This window comes from Oryctolagus cuniculus, chromosome 16 (genome assembly GCF_964237555.1).
Source record: "Oryctolagus cuniculus chromosome 16, mOryCun1.1, whole genome shotgun sequence".
In the NCBI taxonomy this organism is placed as follows: Eukaryota; Metazoa; Chordata; class Mammalia; order Lagomorpha; family Leporidae; genus Oryctolagus; species Oryctolagus cuniculus.
In genome coordinates this window covers 45,376,453-45,398,904 of record NC_091447.1, presented here as the reverse complement: position 1 = coordinate 45,398,904, position 22,452 = coordinate 45,376,453, and the positions used below count along the sequence as shown (strand labels likewise).

Below are 22,452 nucleotides of genomic sequence, written 5' to 3'. Positions count from 1 at the left end.
TATCAAGGCTGTGCCACAGGAGAAAGAGCTGAAACTCTCAACTCCATTTAAACAAAGGCTTGAGAATTTAAAAAATAAAAAAGAAAGAAAGAAAGACATTTTATTTACTTGAAAGGCAAAGAGAGAGAGATTAATCTTCCATCCACTAGTTCACTCCTTAAATAGCCACAAACAGCCCAGGTTAGGTCAGATCAAAGCCAGGAGCCTCGAACACCATCTGGGTCTTCCACGTGAATTGGCAGGGGCCCAAGAACTTGGGCCATTTTCCACCGTTTTTTCCAGGTGCATTAGCAGGAAACTGGATTGGAAGTGAAGCAGCCAGGACTCAAACCAGGGCTTATATAGGATGCTGGCATCACAGACGACAGCTTAATCCACTGCACCACCATGCTGGTCCTTAATTTGAGAGAATTTAAGAGCTGGGAAGGGAGTGTGATCATGGGCCTTTATTTGCTAGGTACCCTGGTCCTTGACTTTACTTCAATGAATTTACGGGAGACTGCATGAAAGCAGGCACACAACTTTTAAATTTTAGAATCCTGGAGTAATTAGAAATCAAGTTTCTACAGAGAAATAAGAGGCCACATACAAAACATAAGGAATGTAGGTGGTTTGGGACTTTTCAAAGAAAACCTGGAAGCCAGAAAACAATGGGATGATTCCTGCAAAATTCTAGACAAACGAATATCAAAGAATTCTATACACAGCCAAACTATCCATCAAGTGTAGATAAAATAAAGTCTTCCACTCCTGCAAAGTACCCACCTGCTTCTTATGCCCTTCCTCTCAGGAATCAACCTCAACGAAGGTTTTCACCAAGGAGGAAGTAACTTAGGACGCAGGAGAAAGGAGATTAAATACAAGAAAAAGAAAAAAAAAACTCCAGAAAGATTAAATACAGAACAAAAAAATAATTTCCAGATAATGGCAAAAGATCTCGGAAAACAGCTGTGCATCAAGCATATGGGATGACCCGTCCAGACTGCAAGCAATCAGAAAACACTGAGGTTTCCCTACAACGGTGAAATTAATAGACTGTCTCAGGAGCACCAGAGCTTCTTGGAGAAGATTTAGACACATGGTGCAAGTTTGGAAGGGAATGAATTAAAGTAAATTAACAACTGAGCAAGCAAACAAAAAGCCATAATTATTAGTCTTTCAGAAATTTAAAAAATTATATAAGAGAGGAAGAGGGTAATCAAAGTATGCCAAATATCTCCGTGGTAAATAGCATTCACCTGTGTGAATTTTTATATTATTTTTATATTAATTTTTATATTATTTTTATATTATATTGAAGGGCAAGTGTTTGGTGCAGTGGCTAAGATGCCAGTGGGATATCAGCATCCCGTAACTGAGTGCTTAGGTTTAAGTCTTGGCTCCACTCCCAATTCTAGCTTCCTGTTTATTCTCACCCTGGGAGGCAGCAGGTGATGGCTCAAGTACCTGGGGCCCTGCCACCCACATGGGGGTGGCCCGGATTGAGTTCATGGCTCCCAGCTCCAACCAGGCCTGAACCCAGGGATTTTTGGAATTTGGGGAGTGACAGAAGACAGGAGACCAACCTCCCTCACTCTCTGATTCTCATAAATATTTTCAGAAGCATTTGACCGTTAATCTGTGTGCCTTTATTGTTTGATAAAACCACAACTAAAATAAACAGATAAGTAGAGGTGAATAAAAGAATGAGAGGATTTTCCTTACTTGATATTAAAGTCTGCTATCAAGCTAATGTGTTCAAAACAATTTGTTACTGCATGATAAAGAACAACTAGTGAAACATAAGAAAAGCTAAATTCAAACAGACCCCACTCTATCTAGGGAGTCACTTATTTAAAAAGTAATACATAAATTCTGTAGGAAAAGAATTTTTGGCTTAAGTGATCACCATATGAAAGAAAAGAAATTATATCTCTGTCTCTTGTAATCTACACAAATACATTGGAGAGATTAAAGAAAATATAAACAATATTATATAGTAGGCAATAATTTTTAGGAAAAATCTAGAAGTATATATTTATATATAACTGTAAATAAACATTCTTAAAGGTCTACTAACTATGGGACCGGCACTGTGGCATACTGGGTAAAGCCAGCACCTGCAATGCCAGCATCCCATATGGGCACTGGTTCGAGTCCCAGCTGCTCCACTTCTGATCCAGCTCTCTGCTATGGCCTGGGAAAGCAGAATAAGATGGCCCAAGTCCTTGGACCCCTGTACTCATGTGGGAGACCTGGAAGAAGCTCCTGGCTCCTGGCTTCGGATCAGTTCAGCTCCAGCCGTTGCAGTCAACTGGGGAGTGAACCAGTGGATGGAAGACCTCTCTCTCTTTCTCTCTGCCTCTCCTTCTCTCTCTGTGTAATTCTTTCATATAAGATAAATAAATCTTTAAAAAATTACTAAAAAAAGGTCTATAACTTTATAAAAAACAAATTATTATATGGCATAAGATACCTTAACAGAAATCAATAAAGAAATAAGTTACGGAAAAATATTTGTGATGCATTTATCAGATAAACAATCTCCTTGACATCAAAGGTCTTCAAACTTGAAAACAAAAACACAAATACAAAATACAAGCGAACAATAGGAATTGATGCTTTAGGAAGGGCAACTCCAAATGGCCAGTTAACCTATGAAGATACACTTGAACTTTCAGGTAAACAGAGAAAAACAAATTAAAGTAGCCATATTATGAAATTACCTATCCTTCAGGCTAGCAAATTTCTTGTTTGAAAACTCTATTGCTGAGGTTTTCACGAGAAAGTATTGCCAGCAAAAATGTAGGTTATTAAGAATTAAAAAAAAAAACCAGTTACACAAAAAGCAAAAATATCTAGAACTGTGTGAAGGTTTCAGAAAATGTTGTTCAGAAGCAATTTGACATTATCAATTAAACTTAAAATTCACACAGCCTGAGACTCAGGAATCTCTTGTGTGGGTATGTTCCATACAGAGATAGAAACACCAGTGAGTACAGGCATCAGGGCAAGGGTGTGTACCACAGCATTATCTGAAGTGGCAAAAGCTATCAACCTAGAAAGTAACTGCTTCAATCGGGTAAGCCACTTACACACTCTCCTTGACTTAGCACAAGGCGAGTAGTTTCCTTCCTCTCCTTTTCTACAGCCTGTATCTTGATTAAAGCTTTAAAAAAAATTTTTTTTATTTGAAAGTCAGAGTTACAGAGAGAGATGGAGAGACAGAGAGAGATCTTCCACCCTTTGGCTCACTCTCCAGATGGTTGCAATGGCCAGAACTGGGTGAGCTGGAAGCCAAGAGCCAGGAGCTTTATCCAAGTCTCCCACTTGGGGTAACAGGGGCCCAAGTACTTGGACCATCTTTCGCTACTTTTCTCAGGCCATTAGCAGGGAGCTATATCAGAAGTGGAGCAGCCAGGAGACAAACCAGTGTCCATATGGGATGCTGGCATCGCAGGCAGCACCTTTATCCACAAGCTGGCCCCTAAATGTAACTCTTAAAGAAAGGTCCTTCCATTTTGGCAACCTCTAAAACTTGAGCAACTCTCAACCCACTTCTGTCCAATAGCCATGTGTATAAGAGATAGATGCAAAAAAAAAAGAGAGAGAGAGAGAGAGAGAGAGAGAGAGAGAGAGATGCTAATATACGTACATAAGTAAGATTTTTGTCTAAGGAAGACTCTGAAAGCATAGCTTCAGGGAAATATATTAGCCCATAAAATCAAGTTACTGCTATTCTTATGTGGGAGCTTACTGAGAAATAAGTCTGTATAAAATTATAACATAAGTAAAGATAATAGGAAGCATCTTGAAGAAATCACATACAAAAGAAGCCATAATTCACTGGTAATGGGGGAAAACCCTATTGCATTTTGCCTTCCTAGGAAGAGATACATTGAATGCACCACAAGCATAGTATGCCAAAGAGGACTAAGTCTCCATGCAAACTGTCCTTTTGATTTAAAGTTATAGTATCTTGCCCTCCCTCGGTTCCATATGGCGTTATATTTCAGCAACGCACAGCACTACAGTGAGCTCATATAATACAGACAAGAACTATCACGGTCTCACAGTTGCAAATATCCTGATTAACATAAAGCAGTGTGAAGAGTGGTAAACCACACCAGCATAAAAGTCAACATTCTAAAACTGGACCTTCACTGGCTGACCTTGAGTGAGTCCCAGACATGGCATTCTCTCCGCAACATGGGTAAACCAGATTATCTCTAAATTTACTGCCAGAAATTCTATTATTTTGTGGCTGGCTGTAATCAGGACTGAAGAATTAACATCTTTTGTCCTGGTAAGATGCAATTAAGGACCTCCCATCACCACCCCTGGTCCCCATTCCTCAGTCCCTCGGTACACATACCCACCATTCTTCACACTCCTTGCTTCCACTTATTGACAGCTCCTGATTCCAACACTACCATCCACTACTCTCCAATAATTACAGTAGCATTCCTTGAACTCTTTCTATGTGCAAGACACTGTGCTGAGCATTTTATACTGTTATCGCAATTAATCCCCACAGCCACTTTATGTCATAGGAAACATTGCTTTCTCACTTTACCAATTATGAGCCTGAGACATGGCAAGATTGATTTTCCTTCATTCTGCCTACAGGTATGAATTAGACACCCCAATGTATACAACAGAACAATCATTAAACACCTTGAATAACGTGAACCATGGTGACAAGAATGAATGGACCAAATGACAGAAATCACCATGCCTCAGTTCAGAGCTCTGTTCACGGTGCTGAAGCCAATCCCTTGAATAACGCCTGAGGTTTACATGGAGCGGGTCAAGCTGCTTGGGGATGAGTTATTTCCCTGCCTCCCTACAACTCCTGCATAGCCCACAAGGTGTTTCAGCAACAACTAGAGTTTGTGTGTGATTTATATCTGCCTCCATGAAAACTATTAGATACTGAGGTATGCTCAAACACCATAATACCAACCTAATCACAAAATGATATCTTCTTTCCACGGAGTTCAAGAAAATCTGGTAAAATAACAGAAGCAGAAAGCAGTAGCTCCAGAGGCTACCAATGATGTTCATTTTTGCTACAAAAGCCTCTAGAGCCACCCTGTGGCCACACAGCACACAGCACACAGCCCAGGACCAAAGCAGGCTCTGCAGGTGTAAAGTCACGGCTTTCCAAAGGCTTCATTTGATACCAGTAAGTAGGATAGCTTCCTAAACTGATCATTGGAAGAAGAACCATGTTCCAGCTCAGATTTAAAAAAAGAAACAGTACATAAAAGTTTCTATGTTGTCCACAAATTATCTCTGGGTGTGTGCTTTATTTATTTTTTTTAAAATATTTTACTTACTTATTTAAGAGGCAGAGTTACAGAGCAAGGGAGAGACAGAGAGGTCTTCCATCCACTGGTTCACTCCCCAAATAGCCACAAGGGGTTAGGGTTAGGGTTAGGGCTAATTCAAAGCTGGGAGCCAGGAGCTTCTTCCGGGTCTCCCACGTGGGTGCAGGGGCCCAAGCACTTGGGTCATTCCCCACTGCCCTCCCAGGCCGCAGCAGAGAGCTGGATCGGAAGAGAGCACCTGGGACACCACCCAGTGCCCACATGAGAAGCCAGCGCCACAGGCGGAGGCACCACAGTGCAGGCCCCCTGCTTTATTTATCGAGTTAACCCAGCTCACCACTCACTCTCCCAGTGAAAGCTCAAAGTGGATCCTTAACATTCTCTACTGCTGTGGCATAGTAAGTCAGAAGAAAAACCCTATTCCATCTCAGATTTTAAAGAAACCGTACATAAAACTTTCTATGTTGTCCACAAATCTATCTCTGGGTGTGTACTTTGGCCAGTTGCAGCCATCTGGGGAGTACACCAGCAGACAGAAGACCTTTCTGTCTGTCTCTCCCTCTCTCTGTAACTCTACCCCTCAAATGAATAAATAAAATCTTTAAAAAATATATTCTCTGCTGCTACCTATACATACGTGAGATAGGCATGTTACATGCGTGACTGGAACAGAATCCACTAAGAGCTAAACAGAGGTGTGCACAACTGATACAGATTACAATGATGGTTTTTGAGGAAGCTAATCAAAATTTAAAAATCATAACTCCAGCAAGGGATAGTGGGAGAATTTAAGCAAACAAAGTTTAAAGACTTTTTTAAAAAATTTCCGAGGCATGCTCTCTCCTTAATGATAAGACCCCAAGATGGCTAACACCCTGTATTATATTGCTCACCCTGGAGAACTCTTTGAGAAATATTTAAAAATCACAGTCATAATACTGTGTAGAAGTTCCCAGATAGTTCACCATGTCCAGGGAAGGAATCGTCTTGTGTTTATAAAACTAAATTTATGGACATAAAAAAGCACATTGTGAGGCAGAAGGGAAGCTAACCCTTACGTACTGCTTCTGGTTGGGAGTGAGGAGTACCAACCATTCTCTTTCTTCTCCCCATTGGAAAACCTTTCTCTCTTCTGAGGCCAAGTTCTAAACATCCACTCTGCCATTAACTACTTCTGTCAGCAGACAAATCTTAAATCATTTCTCCACCAATTCTATGAATTCTAGGCACCCCATTATCCGATTACTCAACACTTGGTTCCAAGCAACTCTGCGTTTTTTCCACTAAATCCAATTATTCACAAATGTTGTCCTTCCATTTCACTCAAATAAAAGCTATAAATGTTGAAGGCAGGGAATAAGTCTTCAATTTTTAAGAAGTCCAAACCCTCCATCCCCTTCATCTGGTCTTGACTCCCACCAGTCTTGAGCTGACTTACTGGGCTTCATCCCTACCCAAAAAGTTGTGTACATTTTTTTTTTTTTTGACAGGCAGAGTGGACAGTGAGAGAGAGAGAGACAGAGAGAAAGGTCTTCCTTTGCCATTGGTCCACCCTCCAATGGCTGCCACGGCCGGCGCGCTGATCCGAAGCCAGGAGCCAGGTGCTTCTCCTGGTCTCCCATGGGGTGCAGGGCCCAAGCACTTGGGCCATCCTCCACTGCACTCCCTGGCCACAGCAGAGAGCTGGCCTGGAAGAGGGGCAACCGGGACAGAATCTGGCTCCCTGACCGGGACTAGAACCCGGTGTGCAGGCACCGCAAGGCGGAGGATTAGCCTAGTGAGCCATAGCCCGGCCTGTGTACATTTCAATTGCCATTCCTCTTCTTTATCCTAATACCTGAGAAAAAGGTGCCCCTGCTTCTGCCCAAAGGTAATTTTTCCACTTCTATTTTCTCCAGCATTTAATGTCACCGTTTATCCTCTTTTCTGTATTCAAGTATCCTGGATCTCTCTTTTTACAGAGTTTCCATCATGTCAATCTGCATGGAGAATCTAAGGACTCCCTGTTTCCTTTCTTACTCTTCCTTATTGGAAGTCTCCAGTCATGGTCTTCACTTCCCTCTCCCAATTTCTCCCTGACACACTGCAGCTGGGCTTCCACCCTAAGTATTTGTTCTCATGAAGTTCGCAGAATCCTCCTAAATATCAAATCCAATAGGCTCTTTTTATTTCCTGTATTAATTGACCTTTTAATAGCACTTGACCCTGTTGACCACTTACTGCTCATCAAAATTCTTCTCATAGCAGTCTTCATTCAATAAGTATTTGTCAACTCCTTGCTAAGTTTTATACTCCATACTAAGCATGAGGAGATAAATGGAAAGCAATGGCCCCTGCCTTGCCTGGCTTACAATCTCCCATGGAAGACTGAGTACCAGGTAAGGGAAGTGCAGAGAAAGAGGTGTCCTACTGAATCTTTCCACACTCCCTTCTCCCTACAACAAAAGGTCTCTCCAATTTTTGATCACATACCTTATCCAAGCATGCATCCCAATATACTTAGAAAGATATCCATACCTGTCGTTCCCCCTCTTCGTGGAGGAACGACACAGGACCCTGTGCTGCTCTTTTGTCTGCTCGGCCCTCCCCGGGTTTGCTGCTGGTTCTTCCCGGGTTGGCTACTGTCCCTTTCACCTCCGTGGAAGGGCGGTTCCCCCTGCCACTTTCCCCACTTCCGGGGGGGAGCGGCACACCGCTGGCCGGCTCTCTCGGGGGCTGCACAGGTGTTCCTCTTAGATGTTCCCCTTAGATGTTCCTGGTGCATGCTGTCTCTCTCCTCCTTTACAGTCCTCTTCCGCCAATCCCAACTCTGCTACCCACACGCCGAGCACGCTGCTCTCCTCCAATCAGGAGCAGGATCAGCTCCTGCAGGTCATCACTCAAGTTGGCAAGAGGCAGCTGCGTAGAAGTTGTTACTCCCTTCTCAGCGCCATATTGTGGGAGAGCAGATGCATAGAATAAGTCTTAACTCCAGTAACAGTCTAGTCCAAGTTGCTCCCCACACATACCCATATAAATATATATACTAGTATTAGATAATATCTCAGTACCACAAGATGGGAGTTGTTATTAGTTATGCCCGATATAAATCCACATTTCAAATAATCTTTGGGATGGCTTCCAAAAAACTTACTTGCAAATGAACTTGATAAAGCAATTAAACTTGAAATAAGAAAAACGTCAGCTCTGCCACCTTCTTCTTGTCGACAAATATTTTCATTATGGATTTTCTTTGCAAATTGCAATATCTTTACTGGAATTTTGTAAGCAACTGTTTGAGTTGAACTTTATCATACAGGATTTAGCACAATGTTGTGTATATACAGTTCAATTAAATGTTTATTAATAGATTGAAATAACACGCATTGGGGTTTAGATACCTTCCGTGCTAAGAAAAGGTCCTCAAGAAGACTAGACACCCAAGGCACTGTGAGAAACTGGAAACGCTGTTGAAACATACCTGGATTGATGGCTGGGTGCAAGTGTTCCACTCTTGGGAATATAACGATGCTGGACAGATAGAAATGCGCGGAACTGGAAAGATGTCACCTAAAACAGAATAAATCCAGTAAGAAAAAGATCATTAGGGGTTATTGGTTGGTCAAAAATAAATAAATATATATATTTATTTTTATGTATATATGTATATGTATACTTGTCTCCTTAATGCCTCTGGTATTGGTATTTCAGTATGGTACCTGCCTAGCTCTTTTTTAACTAAAAAGAAAAACAGATTCTCTGGTACCAAGGAGACCCATGGTGGACCCAGCCATGTTCCCACTGAGTTTCTCCCATGTCCAGGCATAACCTGGAGGGCCAGCAGGAAGACCACGTAAGGTAGCCCCCACACAGGATGCCCACTATCAGAACACACAGGAGGCTGGGCTGGCACCAGTGATCAGCCTCCGGTGTAAACGTGAGCTGTGAACTAACAGGTTTACACCTGAACTCTCACAAGGTTTAAAGACTGAAGCACGGCATTTCACCAGATGAAGGAGAATGCAGAAAGCTCATCTCCACCATGAACAGAAATTAGAGTTGGAGGTGTGAACATGGCAGTTACTTCTAGTTGATAACCAAAATGTGCTACCCTTTCCTCCACAGTAATAGACTTTAAATGCTGATTGCACAACTTGTGCTTCAGTTCTTGCAGGGAAATAGTTCACCTGCTACTTGTACGCATTCCCTTTCTCATGAGCTAGACTATGATGTGCCCGTGCCTTAGCCTCGATCATTATGCCAAGAACAGTGCACCTGGAGTCAGAAGTGTGACAAGACACAAGACACAAGGAGCTAAGATGCCTGAGTGACGCTGTGGAGCAGAACGACCCTGTCGACATGGAATGTTTCACTCCTCTCTGCAGGACTATTACAGGAGAGAGACACTGACTTCTCAAAACCTCTCTGTCTAGTTCCTCTTTGTTACAGCAGCTTACCCCACAGCCTGACACCAAAGGTACAGTTGAATGGAAGGGAAGATGCTTTCTATTAACTGTTACCCTCTTGAATCTTCCCGATTTGGCACAGCCGGAGGAAGTACTGATTCATTCTGTGTGGTCGAGAAGCAGTGAAGTGTAGCAGAGAGAGCCCTGGAGTCAACTAGACTTTGGTTGAAAATGCTACTTGACCTCTAAAATCTATACAACTTGGGTCAAGTTAAACTTCCTAAGCTCCAGTTAACCTATAACCTGAGGACAGTCACAATAAAGTAGGGATATTGTAAAATATAAATTAAGTAATATTTAAGGCTACATAAAATAGCCCTAGGAAAGAGCCATTGTTTCATAAACAAGAATGTCCTTTCTTGCATCCTTTCTTCTGGAGGCTCAAACCTAGCAGGAAGTAGGCATGGTTCTGACCGATCAAGCTTCTTGGACTACGCATTGGACTAGTACCTCCTACCCAACATTCTTTAGTTCTCTGCTCCCTATAGATCCAGACATCTAAGGCCTGTAGTTCCATGTTAAGGACAACCCTAGACCCATACTCTCTAGAACAGAAAACAAGAAGGATATGCACTAAGGAAGGTGGGTAAGAGAATGTTCCCCATACAATAAAACCTGTAGCAGATGGATAAGTGATTTAAGTGATGTCTAGACATTCATGGGTTCCTTATCCATATGCCTTATAAATTTACCAAGATGCAAGGCTAGTCCAGCAATCTCCAACTTGCAAGAGATACAAAGATAAAAGTGGTCAAGGCCTCTGCTCTCTTAGAGTTCACAGTAAGATAAACAGAGATACATATAAAAATCTCCAATACATATGGATTCTGAAAAGGGCTATAATGCAATACAAGGTATTATACAAAAAAGGTAGGGTATGGGCTATGAGACTATAACAAAGATTTAACCAAGACAGAGTGTTTTGAAAAAGAGAGTTTACTTCACTATCATGTAATGTTTGAGGTAGATATGTGGGAAAAGGAGAAACTGCCTAAAATAAATATGATTAAGGTGATGAAATCTGTGTTTTTAGCCTCAATACTTCACTTTCGGGGCCAGCACCATGGCATCGTGGGTAACGTCACCTCCTGCAATGCCAGCATCCCATATGGGCACCAGTTCAAGTCCTAGCTACTCTACTTCCAGCTCCATGCTAATGTACCTTTGGAAGCAACAGAAAATGGCCCAACTCCATGGGCCCTGCACCCATGTGAGAGACCTGGAAGAAGCTCCTGGCTCCTGGCTTTGGACCTGCCCAGCTCCTGGACAGTCCAAGTACCCGGGTCCCTGCACATGTGGGAGACCTACATGGAGTTCCAGGCTCCTTGCTTTGGCCTGGTCCAGCCCCAGAAATTGCGGCTATTTCGGGAGTAAAGACATGGATAGAAGACTTCTCTCTCTTTCTTTCTCTCTCTCTCCCTCCCTTTCAAATAAACAAATATTCTATAATTAATTAATTAATTAGATCAGGTTGTTGGGGCAGAGTGTAGTACAGGGTTTGACTCACCTCTTGGGATCCCTGCATCCCTTATCTGGGTGCCTGGCTCAGCCCACTCCTGTTCCTCTGCCTGGCTCCTCCCCCATTCCAGCCTCTTGTTAATGAGTAAGGGCTCATTAGCCTTTGATGACTTGAGCCTAGGAGGCTCAAGTACCTGGATCTCTGCCACTCATGTAAGAGACCCACAGTGAATTCCAGTTCCTGGCAACCACCTGACCCAGCCCCAGCTGTTGCAAGCATCTGGGGAGCGGATCAGCACAGAGAAGATATTTCTCTGTCTCTCTGTCTCTGCCTCTCTGCCTTTCAAATACAATGAAAATAAACAAAGAGATCAGGTTGTTTATTGGTCTGGCAAAAACACTTATGAGGGCCTGTGTTGTGGTGCAGCAGAGTAAGTTGCCAACTGTAACATCTCCATCCCATACCAGAGTGCCAGTTCGAGTTCTGGCTGCTCCACTTCCAATTCAACTCCCTGCTGATGCACCTGGGAAAGCAGCAGAAGATGGTCCAAGTACTTGGGCCCCTGCCATCCATGTGGGAGACCCAGATGGAGTTCCTGGCTCCTGGTTTCAGCCTGGCCCAACCCTGGTCATTGCAGCCATTTGGGGAGTGAAGCAGTGGATAGAATATTTCTCCTCTCTCTGCCTCTCCCAATCTCTGTCACTGTGCCTTTCAAATAATAAATGAAATTTTAAAACTTTAAAGTACTCATGGATTCTAATTTATTATATTTTCTCCATGACATGTTAATGTGAGTCACTAGCTTGGTATTTGACCTGAAATAACACTGCAGGTTGATTTTGCTAATAAGCTGTTTTGCTATAGTTTAAGTTTGTGACAAAATATTCTGAGTGATCCAAATTTGTTAGCAACTCACAGTTGAATTCCCACTTTAAAATCCTCTCGTTCTTATGAGTCATCCCAAAATGCACAATCTGCTTTTCAATATTTACAAGAGCGTAGCACTGTTTTCGACAAGCCATATGGGCTCTGAAATATTAGTGTTCAGGAGGCTGACTCAGAGCATCTCAGCCACTTTGCACCATATTTCTCAAAAACCGTATTTTCCTTCTTTTCACACTCAAATCACAGGTCGTTTGTATGCAAAAAAATGAAAAAATTGTAGCTACTTGAGCTGGGATATTAACTCCTGACAACTCAATAGAAACTTGTTAGTATACTGTGTTGCTTTCATAATATCTGCAAACTAGTAAACTGCCTGACATTTTCAATCATTTTACTTTGGAGCATACAATATTCACTAAACTAAAATATTCAGCATTGAAACATTTATAAGAAATGCAGAAATAGGGGCCGATGTTGTGGTACAGAGGGTTAAGCCACCACCTGCGATACTGGTATGCCAATTAAGCACCAGTTTAAGTCCCAGCTGCTCCACTGCCCATCCAGCTCCATGCTAATGGGCCTGGGAAGGCAGTGGAAGGCGGCCCCTAGCACCCAGGGGACAAACTTGGATGAGTTCCAGGCTTCTGACCTCAGCCTGGCCCAGGCCCCTCCATTGCACCCATTTAGGGAGAGAACCACAGATAGAATCAATCTCTCTCTCTCTATATATATATATATAAAAAATAATTCTGCCTTTCAAATAAGTCTTTAAAAAAAGAAATGCAAAAATAAAAATTCTTGCAGTCTAACCATGAAACAAAATTATCTGGGACTTGATTTTAAAAGTTTGAGTTAGAAGAAGAAAAGCAGCTGTAAGTGGAACTTGTAATATTACCTATATATAAATATAATAATCGCCTTGTGATCTGCGTATGAAAAAATGACATTTGTTCTACCAAATCTAGCAGAATGAAAGCACACAGCTTTGTCTAACCATTTAAAACCAGGGTCAATTAAAACACCCAACAACGCTTTAGGCGCCCTTAACAATTTGTGTTAATTGTGTAGCCTGTGCTACACACGCAGTTTTTTTTCTGTAAAACTTAGTTTTTTTCTAGTTTTACCAAAACGTGTAGGATTCTATTTCCACCACAAGGTGTCGGGCCACAGTCATTTAATCTTCAAAGGGAAAGCCCATGAGTACCAAAAAAAAAAAAAAAATGCGGTTTCTAACGAAACACGGACGGTCTCGGCGATGAGTCCAGGACAGCCCGGGAACGCGGCTGGGCGCTTGTTTTCCTTTGCTTTCTCCAACTCAGGTCCGTTCTGCAGAGCTGCAGGACAACCCCTTAGGTGCGGCCGTGGGGTCGCAGCCACTGCCCGGGGCCGGCTCCAGCGCGGAGCTCCGAGTCCTGAGTCCTGACAGCCCCCGCGCGTTAGGGACCCCCAGGACCTGAGGCCGGCAGAAAGGCGGGGGCTCTCAGACGCTCTCCGAATCCCTCGCTGCAAACCCCGGCCACTTGCGAGAGGGACGGGAGCCCGCGTGCGGAACGGGCCGCTCCGCTCCGGCTGGGCGCTGGGAGGCGGCCCGGACGCGGCCGGCAGGGGGCGCCGGGCGCGCGGGGCGGCGGCGGCGGAGGCGGCGGAGGCGGGGTCTGCCCGGCCGGCGAGCGGGCTCGGCGCCCCGGGGACTCGGCGCCCGGGCAGCGCCGCTGCGGCCGCGTCTTACCGTGCAGTCCCACGCAGGAGCGGGTGAGTCCCTGGGGCCGCGCCTGCCCGGCGGGGGCGCGCTCCCTGCGTCGCCGGGGCCCCCGGGGGACGCTGCGGGGCGGGCGGGGCGGCGGCTCCCTCGGCCCCCGGGGCGCGGCGCGGGCGCGGGGCGGGGGGCCGGGCACGCGCACGAGGCGAGAGCCTGGGGGCGGTGATGGATGTTGGTTACGTTTGGCGGAGTGCGGGTTCCGAGGGCCAGTTTTCCAGCCTGGCCAGGGCGCCCGCGTTTGCACGCGCCGTGGGGGAATGACTGGTGCGTGCAGCCGTGCGGCTGGGTCTGGGGTCTCCAATCCGGAGGTTTTTCTGCTGCCCTTCCAGGGTCTGGGAGGGGCTCGGGTGCCTCCGGAGTAGTCCCTCTGACTCCCGGCTTGTAGGGAGAGAGCGCTCCGAGGCGTGGAAGCTGAGCTCGGGGAGGGAGCGGTGCTTTGGAGCGCACGGGCACAATGAAGCGAGTGTGCGCTGGGAACGGCCCTAATGCCCGCGGTGTGTGCCAGCCAGGGAAAGGTTTCTTCCGCGAACAGGGGTCTGCGGAGGCGTGTCGACATGTAGCAGGAAAGCCAGCCCAGCCGCCCGGAGCAGTCCACAGAAGCGGCCGCCTCTCCCCGGGGAGCCGAGTTAGGAGACCCCGGGTCGGATTCCGGGGTGGTCTGAGCCCCCGGCCCGTTCCCTTCCTGGGGTCTTTGCCCTTGGGAAGAGCTTGCTGTGGGGTGTGTGTGCTGATGTCTGCTGGACACCGTGGGTGCTGTGTGTGTCCTCTGCCTCTCTGGCCGGCCTGGTTTTGCGCGCTGACTTTACGCAGGACTGGCAACGCCCGGGCTCATGAATGCCCCGGCCTCTGCTTCCCTCCCGTCCACAGCCAGACCTCTGGCCTGCTGGAAACGCCCGCCTGCTCTCCTGGGCGTCAGGGTCCGGGCCGTCTTGTGTGCTCCCTGCCTGCCACGGTTGTCCCCGGAGTTGATGAGCTCGTGTTGCACAGACGCGGCCGTGTCCACAGACTTTACGGTCCTGGCACTCTTAGGGTTGAAACTGCCCCCAAACACACTACACGCCTTCTCGTGCTTGATGTCAGGAGATGATACTCCCGTTCCTCACCCCGCCCCAGCTCAGCTTGGAGTTCAGCTAAGTCACCGGACGGTGTGGAGTGCCGTGTCTCAGAGAGAGAGACGTTGAGTTGGTCAGTGCTTGATTCCTGGCGATTCTTCCAAGGCCCTTGGTGAACAGTGCAGCTCTGACTTCCCCCGCTCAGGGAAGGCGTGGGCTCTGGCGGGGAAAGCCAGGCCTGGCCTCCCCTCTGCATAGTCACAGGGCTACTCTGTGTCTTGCCCATGTCTTGTTCTTGCTTCTGTTTGTTGACTTTCTTCTGTTCAAATAATGACGTCTTCCTCCACAGTTACCGCACAGAGAAACGGCTGGTGGCCTCACAGCACCCCTACTTTGTTTTTAAGTATTTTTAACTGTCCCTGAAAGAGCTTTCCTCTTAATGAAGTATTACAGGTGACCTGAAATTCAGAAATACTCTGAATATCTTCTGTCAATCAAATTGTGTGTCTGATCTTTTTTTCTCACTGAATTTCATAAAGAACAGATTCAAGATGTATTCCTGTGAAAATCATTTTAGAACTAGTAAAACAACAAATAATATTGTGACATTCTGTGTTTCCCTTCCCTAAAAGTTGGTCCACCAAGCCTGGCTGAAGATCTGTGAAGACCTTAGGGGAAATATTTCTTCAGCCAGCAGAAAGCTGACAGTTATTTCCCAGGAGGTGGACCCAGAGAGCGGGCCTGTCAGTGAGCACACTCCACACCCTCAGTAGACTTGGACCAGCTGTGCCCCACCAAGAGTGAAACCACGCTCTACAAACAGCACCTTCCTGACCTTTATGCCACCTTGGGTTCATTGCTAACAGTATCTATTCTGCTCGTTGTCTGAAACCCAGGCCACATTTCCCCACAAAATCCATCAGTGATTATTAGTTCTGATTCCATTGTCAACAGTCTGTTAAACATCTGACGACTTCCTAATCTGCTATTGCTGCCTCCATTGATAACATTGTTACTCAAAAAAAAGTGTTCTCAGTTCTGTTTACCTTTGAGGGAGTTGGTTTTCCCCTGTGTGAGAACCTAGAGCTAACCCTTCCTGAAATAAAAGGCACATCCCACCCTTGGTAGCTCACCGACATCCCACCCGTGGTAGCTCACCGACATCCCACCCGTGGTAGCTCACCGACATCCCACCCGTGGTAGTTCACCGAGACACCCGGGTCCTTCGTGGTGTAGGTAATGGGACAAAGCAGAGTGGTTACTATTGAAGTAAGGGCACTGGCAGGAAACTCTTGCACATTGTAAATGGGTCAATCAGTCACTCTCTGAGTTTTAGTTGTACTTTATTTACTGTAGTTCTTCAAGTACATTTTTTCATATTGTCCCATCAAACATTAACATCAATAGAAGAAATTTGAAGATTATTATTTTTATTTTTATAGGTGGCTTAAGCCATACTGTTTTGTAGAATTAATGGAGACCAGAAAAGATATGAGAAACCAAGAAGAACTTTGGAAAATGAAACCTAGGAGAAATCTAGAAGAAGATGATTATTTGGTAAAACAATAACTATAATTAAAATATGTAAATGTAGCTCATATGTCATTCTTTATCTCCCAGTGTTGCAATAGTGATTTTTTCACCCTACTCCACTGGTGAAATCTGTATTTGGATTCCTGTCACTAACACTGTGAGAGATGACAGGCAGTGTGGTATATGTGAGAGGAATAGTACCTTGATTGTCAGCAACTAAACCAACTGACTGAAGAAGTCACTGGAAATCCTGGGTCGTGATTTATTTACAAAGTGAAAGTGTTGTACGGGCCATCTGCATGGTTCTTCTAATTCCAACCGTCTGTGGTTTTAAGTTGGAAAAAAAAAAAAAAACAGTGTCTATATAGCAGAGATTTTGTAAGCAAACATTTTTCTCAGAGGTGCTATGGCAGCACACCAAGATATTACTGTAACCAAATACATTCACTCTTGGAGAATCTGTTATCTAGCGTTTAGCCAACCACAGAATTAAAGGCTTCTTACTGCATTACTGCATTGAAAACGTGGCAGGAATTTTTGTTTCAAACTCTTACCTTTCTAAATTATCTCATCTGCAGTTTTAACAGAAATTATATGTTTTCCTCTTGATTATTAGGCAAAATAAGAAATGTATTAAGACTCTATAAAAATAACAGCATGCATAAAATAAAATCATTTTCATTTTTTAAGTGTCTTGCTTGCTGTTTCATAATCTGCTCTTAACCATAAAGTTGATCTCAGTTGGTTATACTTTTTGTTTTAACATCTAGAACTGACAGAAGCTGTTTCACGCTCAACTCCCTCTAAATGGAGCAGTTGGAAAAAGCATTGGCTATAACAGTGATTTATTACTCAAAGTGAAGTTCACATACCAAGAGCTGTCATTTTTAACACTAGAAATTATAGAGAACTGTATGAGTTAAAATTACTCTGCATAAAATTAGATGAACAAGATAATCATTAACATGATTTTGGGTATTACAATGTTCTAGATCCACATATTGAGTGAGAAGGAACCTTATTCATAGTGTTTTGGTATTTCGGTCAGTGATGGAAATGACACATTATTCAATGCAGTCTTCTTTTGAATTGTTGACTGTCTAGAAATGCACCTGGATAAAGTGTAACGTTCTCAGGAAATAATCATTTCTGTGGGATTTAACTACTTATAGAGCCTTTTTTTAACCTAATATGTATGACTATCAGTACTTACACAGATGTTATTTTAGAAATAAAAATCAAATTTCAAGAGTATGTGAGATAAATTACATATTTTTATGTAATAGTAATAATGATTATATTATTTCTGATCCTTTGTATGAGTGAAGAATCTACTCTTCATTGCTTTGCAGACACTTGTCCAGTAATCAATAAAAATAAACTCATAGTTTACACATTTATTGTTTTTACCAAAGATTACATTTTTTAAAATTTCATTTTATTTATTTGAAAGAGTTACAGAGAGATAGAGAATCTTCCATTCACTGTTCACTCCCCAAATGCCAACAGCCGGGGCTGGGCCAGGCCAAAGCCAGGAGCCAGGAGCTTTTTCCAGGTCTCCCACATGGGTGCAGGGGCCCAAGTACTTGGGCCGTCTTCTGCATTCCCAGGCACATTAGCAGGGAGCTAGATGGGAAATGGAGAAGCCGAGACTTGAACCCACACCTATATGGGATGCAGATGTTGAGAGCAGTTTAACCCATTCTGCCACAACACCAGCCCTATTACTACATTTAGAAAAAAAAAAAAAAAAACTTCTTCAATTTTGGCTTTCCAGCTGCATTAGTTTATGTCTTCAAGTGTCTAAGCTTTAGCAGAGGTGTCTGAAGCATTTGTTTCTTTTCATGGAGAACTCCAGTGACCCTAGGTACACCTTCGCTCAGTGCCACGTTGGCTGCACTGTCCCCAGCAAGCCCGGCTCTGCAGGCAGGGTTCTGAATGCCCTTCCCCCTGAGAAACACAATGAGTGAGCAATAGGTAATGAAGAGAAGTACTTTGTTTTGTTGAGTGTTAAGATGTGCACTTTCTTTCCTTTGTAGAGCAAGGACACAGGAGAGACCAGCATGCTGAAAACACCCGTGCTTGTGCCCATGCACCAAACAGCGCACGCTGATGAATTCGATTGCCCCCCAGAACTGCAGCACACACAGGAGCTCTTTCCAAAATGGCGCTTGCCAATTAAAATAGCCGCTGTCGCCTCGTCCCTGACGTTTCTCTACACGCTTCTGAGGGAAATAATTCACCCGTTAGTCACTTCCCACCAACAATATTTTTATAAAATTCCAATCCTGGTCATCAACAAAGTGCTGCCAGTGGTTTCCATCACCCTCTTGGCACTGGTTTATTTGCCGGGTGTGATAGCAGCAGTGGTACAGCTTCATAATGGAACCAAGTATAAGAAGTTCCCACCCTGGCTGGATAGGTGGATGTTAGCAAGAAAACAGCTTGGGCTCCTCAGTTTCTTTTTGGCTGTCCTGCATGCGATTTATAGTTTATCCTATCCAATGAGACGCTCCTACAGATACAAGTTGCTAAAATGGGCATACGAGCAGGTAGGATGACGATGTTGACAGTACTACCAAACTAACAAGTCGGGGTCGTCTAACACATTAATCTTTTCTCATTGTGATACCAATGCCCCAAACCTCTGTTGAAACCATGTGTTGAGAAAGTATTAAGCATTTAAAAATATTTTCCATGATAACTTCACTGGGTCTTGGCTAGACACTTTTACATTGAAGAATGTGTTTTAACCTGAAAATAAAGCACAATGTTAACAACATTGAAAAATATAAATATTTGTTCATAGATAGGGATGCCTCTAATCCTCTACCACTCTCCAAGCTTACTTTTTAATGCTAATTGTCCTTGTCGTCTTACTTACCATGTGTGCATGCATATTATGATTTTATTATAAGGTAATAAAACAGATGAGATACATGTTGTATTCCAGAAAAGATATTAATAGCTGCCGTGTAAAACTTCTGTTAGAAGAATCCAGGAAAAAAGAAAAAGTCATCAATTATGGAGCCCTCTTTGTTTTCAGGGCCTCCCTTGTAGACAGGAAGTGCAGAAGGAGACACATGTGGGAAGTGAGTATTGTTTACGTTCCATTTTTCCTCTTTTACTCCCTGATAGGTCAAGCAAAACAAAGAGGATGCCTGGATTGAGCATGATGTTTGGAGAATGGAGATTTATGTGTCCCTGGGAATTGTGGGACTTGCAATCCTGGCTCTTTTAGCGGTGACATCTATTCCATCTGTGAGTGACTCTTTGACCTGGAGAGAATTTCACTATATTCAGGTAAATGACATGTAAAATAACTCTGCTCTCCCCAAGAGATAAATCTTGTTTGTGCTTATAATATCAAGTGCCCTGACTCACCCAACAAAACACAAGAGATTTTCCAATAGCAAAGATCCCACAATTGTTCTAATTAATAATATCCTCTCTCATCATTTTCCCTGTTATTTCTAAATAGGAATAGTGTTTCTAGACATAAATAAAAGGCAATACTCAAAGAAAAGTACTCTAATAGTTGAAATTTGTTACACAACTTGCAGGCAACCAAATAACTACAAATATGATATTTTAGGAATCTAATATCCATGGTCTATCAGTTCTCCATAAATAAGAATATTATGTTACCTGTCTTCTGACTTTAAAATCTGTGCTTGAAATGCAGAGTGTTATCTACTGAGCTATTCAGGTATTTCATTTTAGAAGGTGCTTTTCCAAGTTAAATTTCATGTAGCTTCCTCAGGAGTTTCTAAATATTCTTGAAATTCAAAAACTATCACCGACTTACTGAAGTTTATCTCTTAGTGGTAGATTACACTTCATCAGAGCAGTGTGCCAAGATGCAGAAAGAGACCCATGTCTGACAAGGCTCAGAGGACTAAATTTAATTCCGTTATCAGCACTGCCAAGATTTTTCAATTACAGGATTTTGGCCTTTATAGGTGGACTTCTTTGGAAATTTCCGTTAAGTCAGACGTCCCTCACTGTTCTTTCTGCGTGTCCACAGGTTCACTTCAGCAGACATAAGGGCACCTGATTAAGCTGGGAAGTGTGGCTCCATCAGAACTAGTGCAGTGCAGCTCAGATAGTGTACCGCATTCTCCAACACAGTATTTTCTCATTTGCAGGTTCAGCCTGTAGGAGTGCTCTGTTCCTCCAATAAGTAGCTTTCTTCCTACATTACTCCCCCATCACACATATCTGAACACCACTCTTCAGCTTCGATTGGTAATTCAACCACTGCATCATAGCAACTGATTCCATTTCACTCAATGTGCAACACCTTGTCCATGAGACATATATAGAACACATTTATTCAACTTATTTTCAACCAGGAACATGTATTTTTCAATTACTAACCCTGAAACTTTTAGAATCCAAGAGCTGGTTCTGCTATGATTTACCTTAGAGGTGCTTATCCCGAAATATGAACTGAGCTATTTGATGGTATTCATTGAGGCTTGAGAGTACGCCTGAATAATTGTGAGTTAGATTCATTCTGGCAGGCTAATAATCATTTCCAGTACAGTGAGTAGAGGTCAGAAGTCATCTAGTGGAGCTGTTGTCAGAATGCCATAAGATTACATAGGTGAATAACTATTTGTAAGCAAGTTCAGCGCCAAAGCAGGCTGAAATTTTTCTTCATATTTTTTTGTTAAAGTATTAAAATAATCATCAGTATTTTTCCATTCTATCGGAACGTTTGAGTTTTTTAATCATAGGCCAAATTAATTCCCTTTGATATTCATTCACCAAAAACAGAGTGAATTACATTAGTTGCCTTCACATTAATAAAGATCACTGAGATCAAATTGACTTTTGCAGCAATCTTCAATTAAAGCACAAATATTGACTGAGCAGCTAACAAGTGCAAATCGTTGTGTTGATTCTGCAAGGATGCTGTGGTCAGACACGGTCCCTGATCCTCAATGTCTCCTAATAGAATTCAGGCAGATGCACAAGAGACAAAGTACCGTAAGTGTCCTAGAGAAATGAACAAAGTGCTAGGAAAACAGAAGACAGACTCATTGGTCACCTGAGACTAAAAGGATGGTAGTGAATTTTCTCAACTTAGACAGCCAGGAGGCAAGAGCAATATCCAAGGAAGGTGGTGATGGAGAAAATGTAGAGAATGGCAACACGTGACTGAGCGTTGTTGAGAAACTCAGTGGGAAAACAATCAAACATGAATGAAAGGATTTCCAAGCCTCTGATGACGTAGGATAGTATAAACTCGTATTGAACCGGTTTTCACCAGTATACTTTTGTTTTTCTTTTGCAGAGCAAGCTAGGAATCGTTTCTCTTCTACTGGGCACAATACATGCACTGGTTTTTGCCTGGAATAAATGGGTAGATATCAAACAATTTGTGTGGTACACGCCCCCGACATTTATGCTCGCTGTTTTCCTTCCCATTGTTGTGCTGATGTCTAAAGCCGTACTGCTTCTGCCATGCTTGAGGAACAGGATCCTGAAGATCAGACATGGTTGGGAAGATGTCACCAAAATTAACAAAACTGAGATGTCTTCTCAGCTGTAGAATTACTGTTTACACAGTTTTTTCCATATTGGTATATTTCATCATAAACATTTCAAAGTTGTATTTGTTAATAAAATGATCACTTGAGGATATTAATGTATCTCTGTTTATGGGAGAGTAAGTTTGAAATATATATATATATATAAAATTCCTTGCAGATTTGATTCTAAGCAAAAATGTCTTTTAAAATACAAATCTTCAGCATATTCTCTATGTTTGATGAAGCTAAACACAACAGAACAATCACATCTGCTTTGCCAGACTGCCAAGCATTACAAATAATAAAAGACCTTATTATACCAGTCCTTGCTTCCCATTGCACAGGTATCATGAACCATGTTTATCTGAATCTATGATACTAGTATGTCCAGTGTTTGTGGTTTTTTGAGAACTTTTATTCTCATGCAGCCAGATTTTATTCATGGAAAACCTGTCTCAAAAAGCACA

The 22,452-nt window shown here is 43.2% G+C and overlaps 1 protein-coding gene across 2 annotated transcripts; it reads left to right on the top strand.

The window, feature by feature from the left end:
- Positions 1-13,722: 13,722 nt before the first annotated feature.
- On the top strand, positions 13,723-22,097 carry STEAP1 (STEAP family member 1). 2 transcript variants are annotated; one of them, XM_051852757.2, is made up of 5 exons: positions 13,723-13,853; positions 16,355-16,469; positions 18,485-18,997; positions 19,584-19,748; positions 21,748-22,097. In XM_051852757.2, the coding sequence occupies exons 2-5, from the start codon at positions 16,386-16,388 to the stop codon at positions 22,003-22,005; spliced, it is 1,020 nt and encodes a 339-aa protein (XP_051708717.1). In that variant the 5' UTR covers positions 13,723-13,853; positions 16,355-16,385; the 3' UTR covers positions 22,006-22,097.
- Positions 22,098-22,452: the final 355 nt, after the last annotated feature.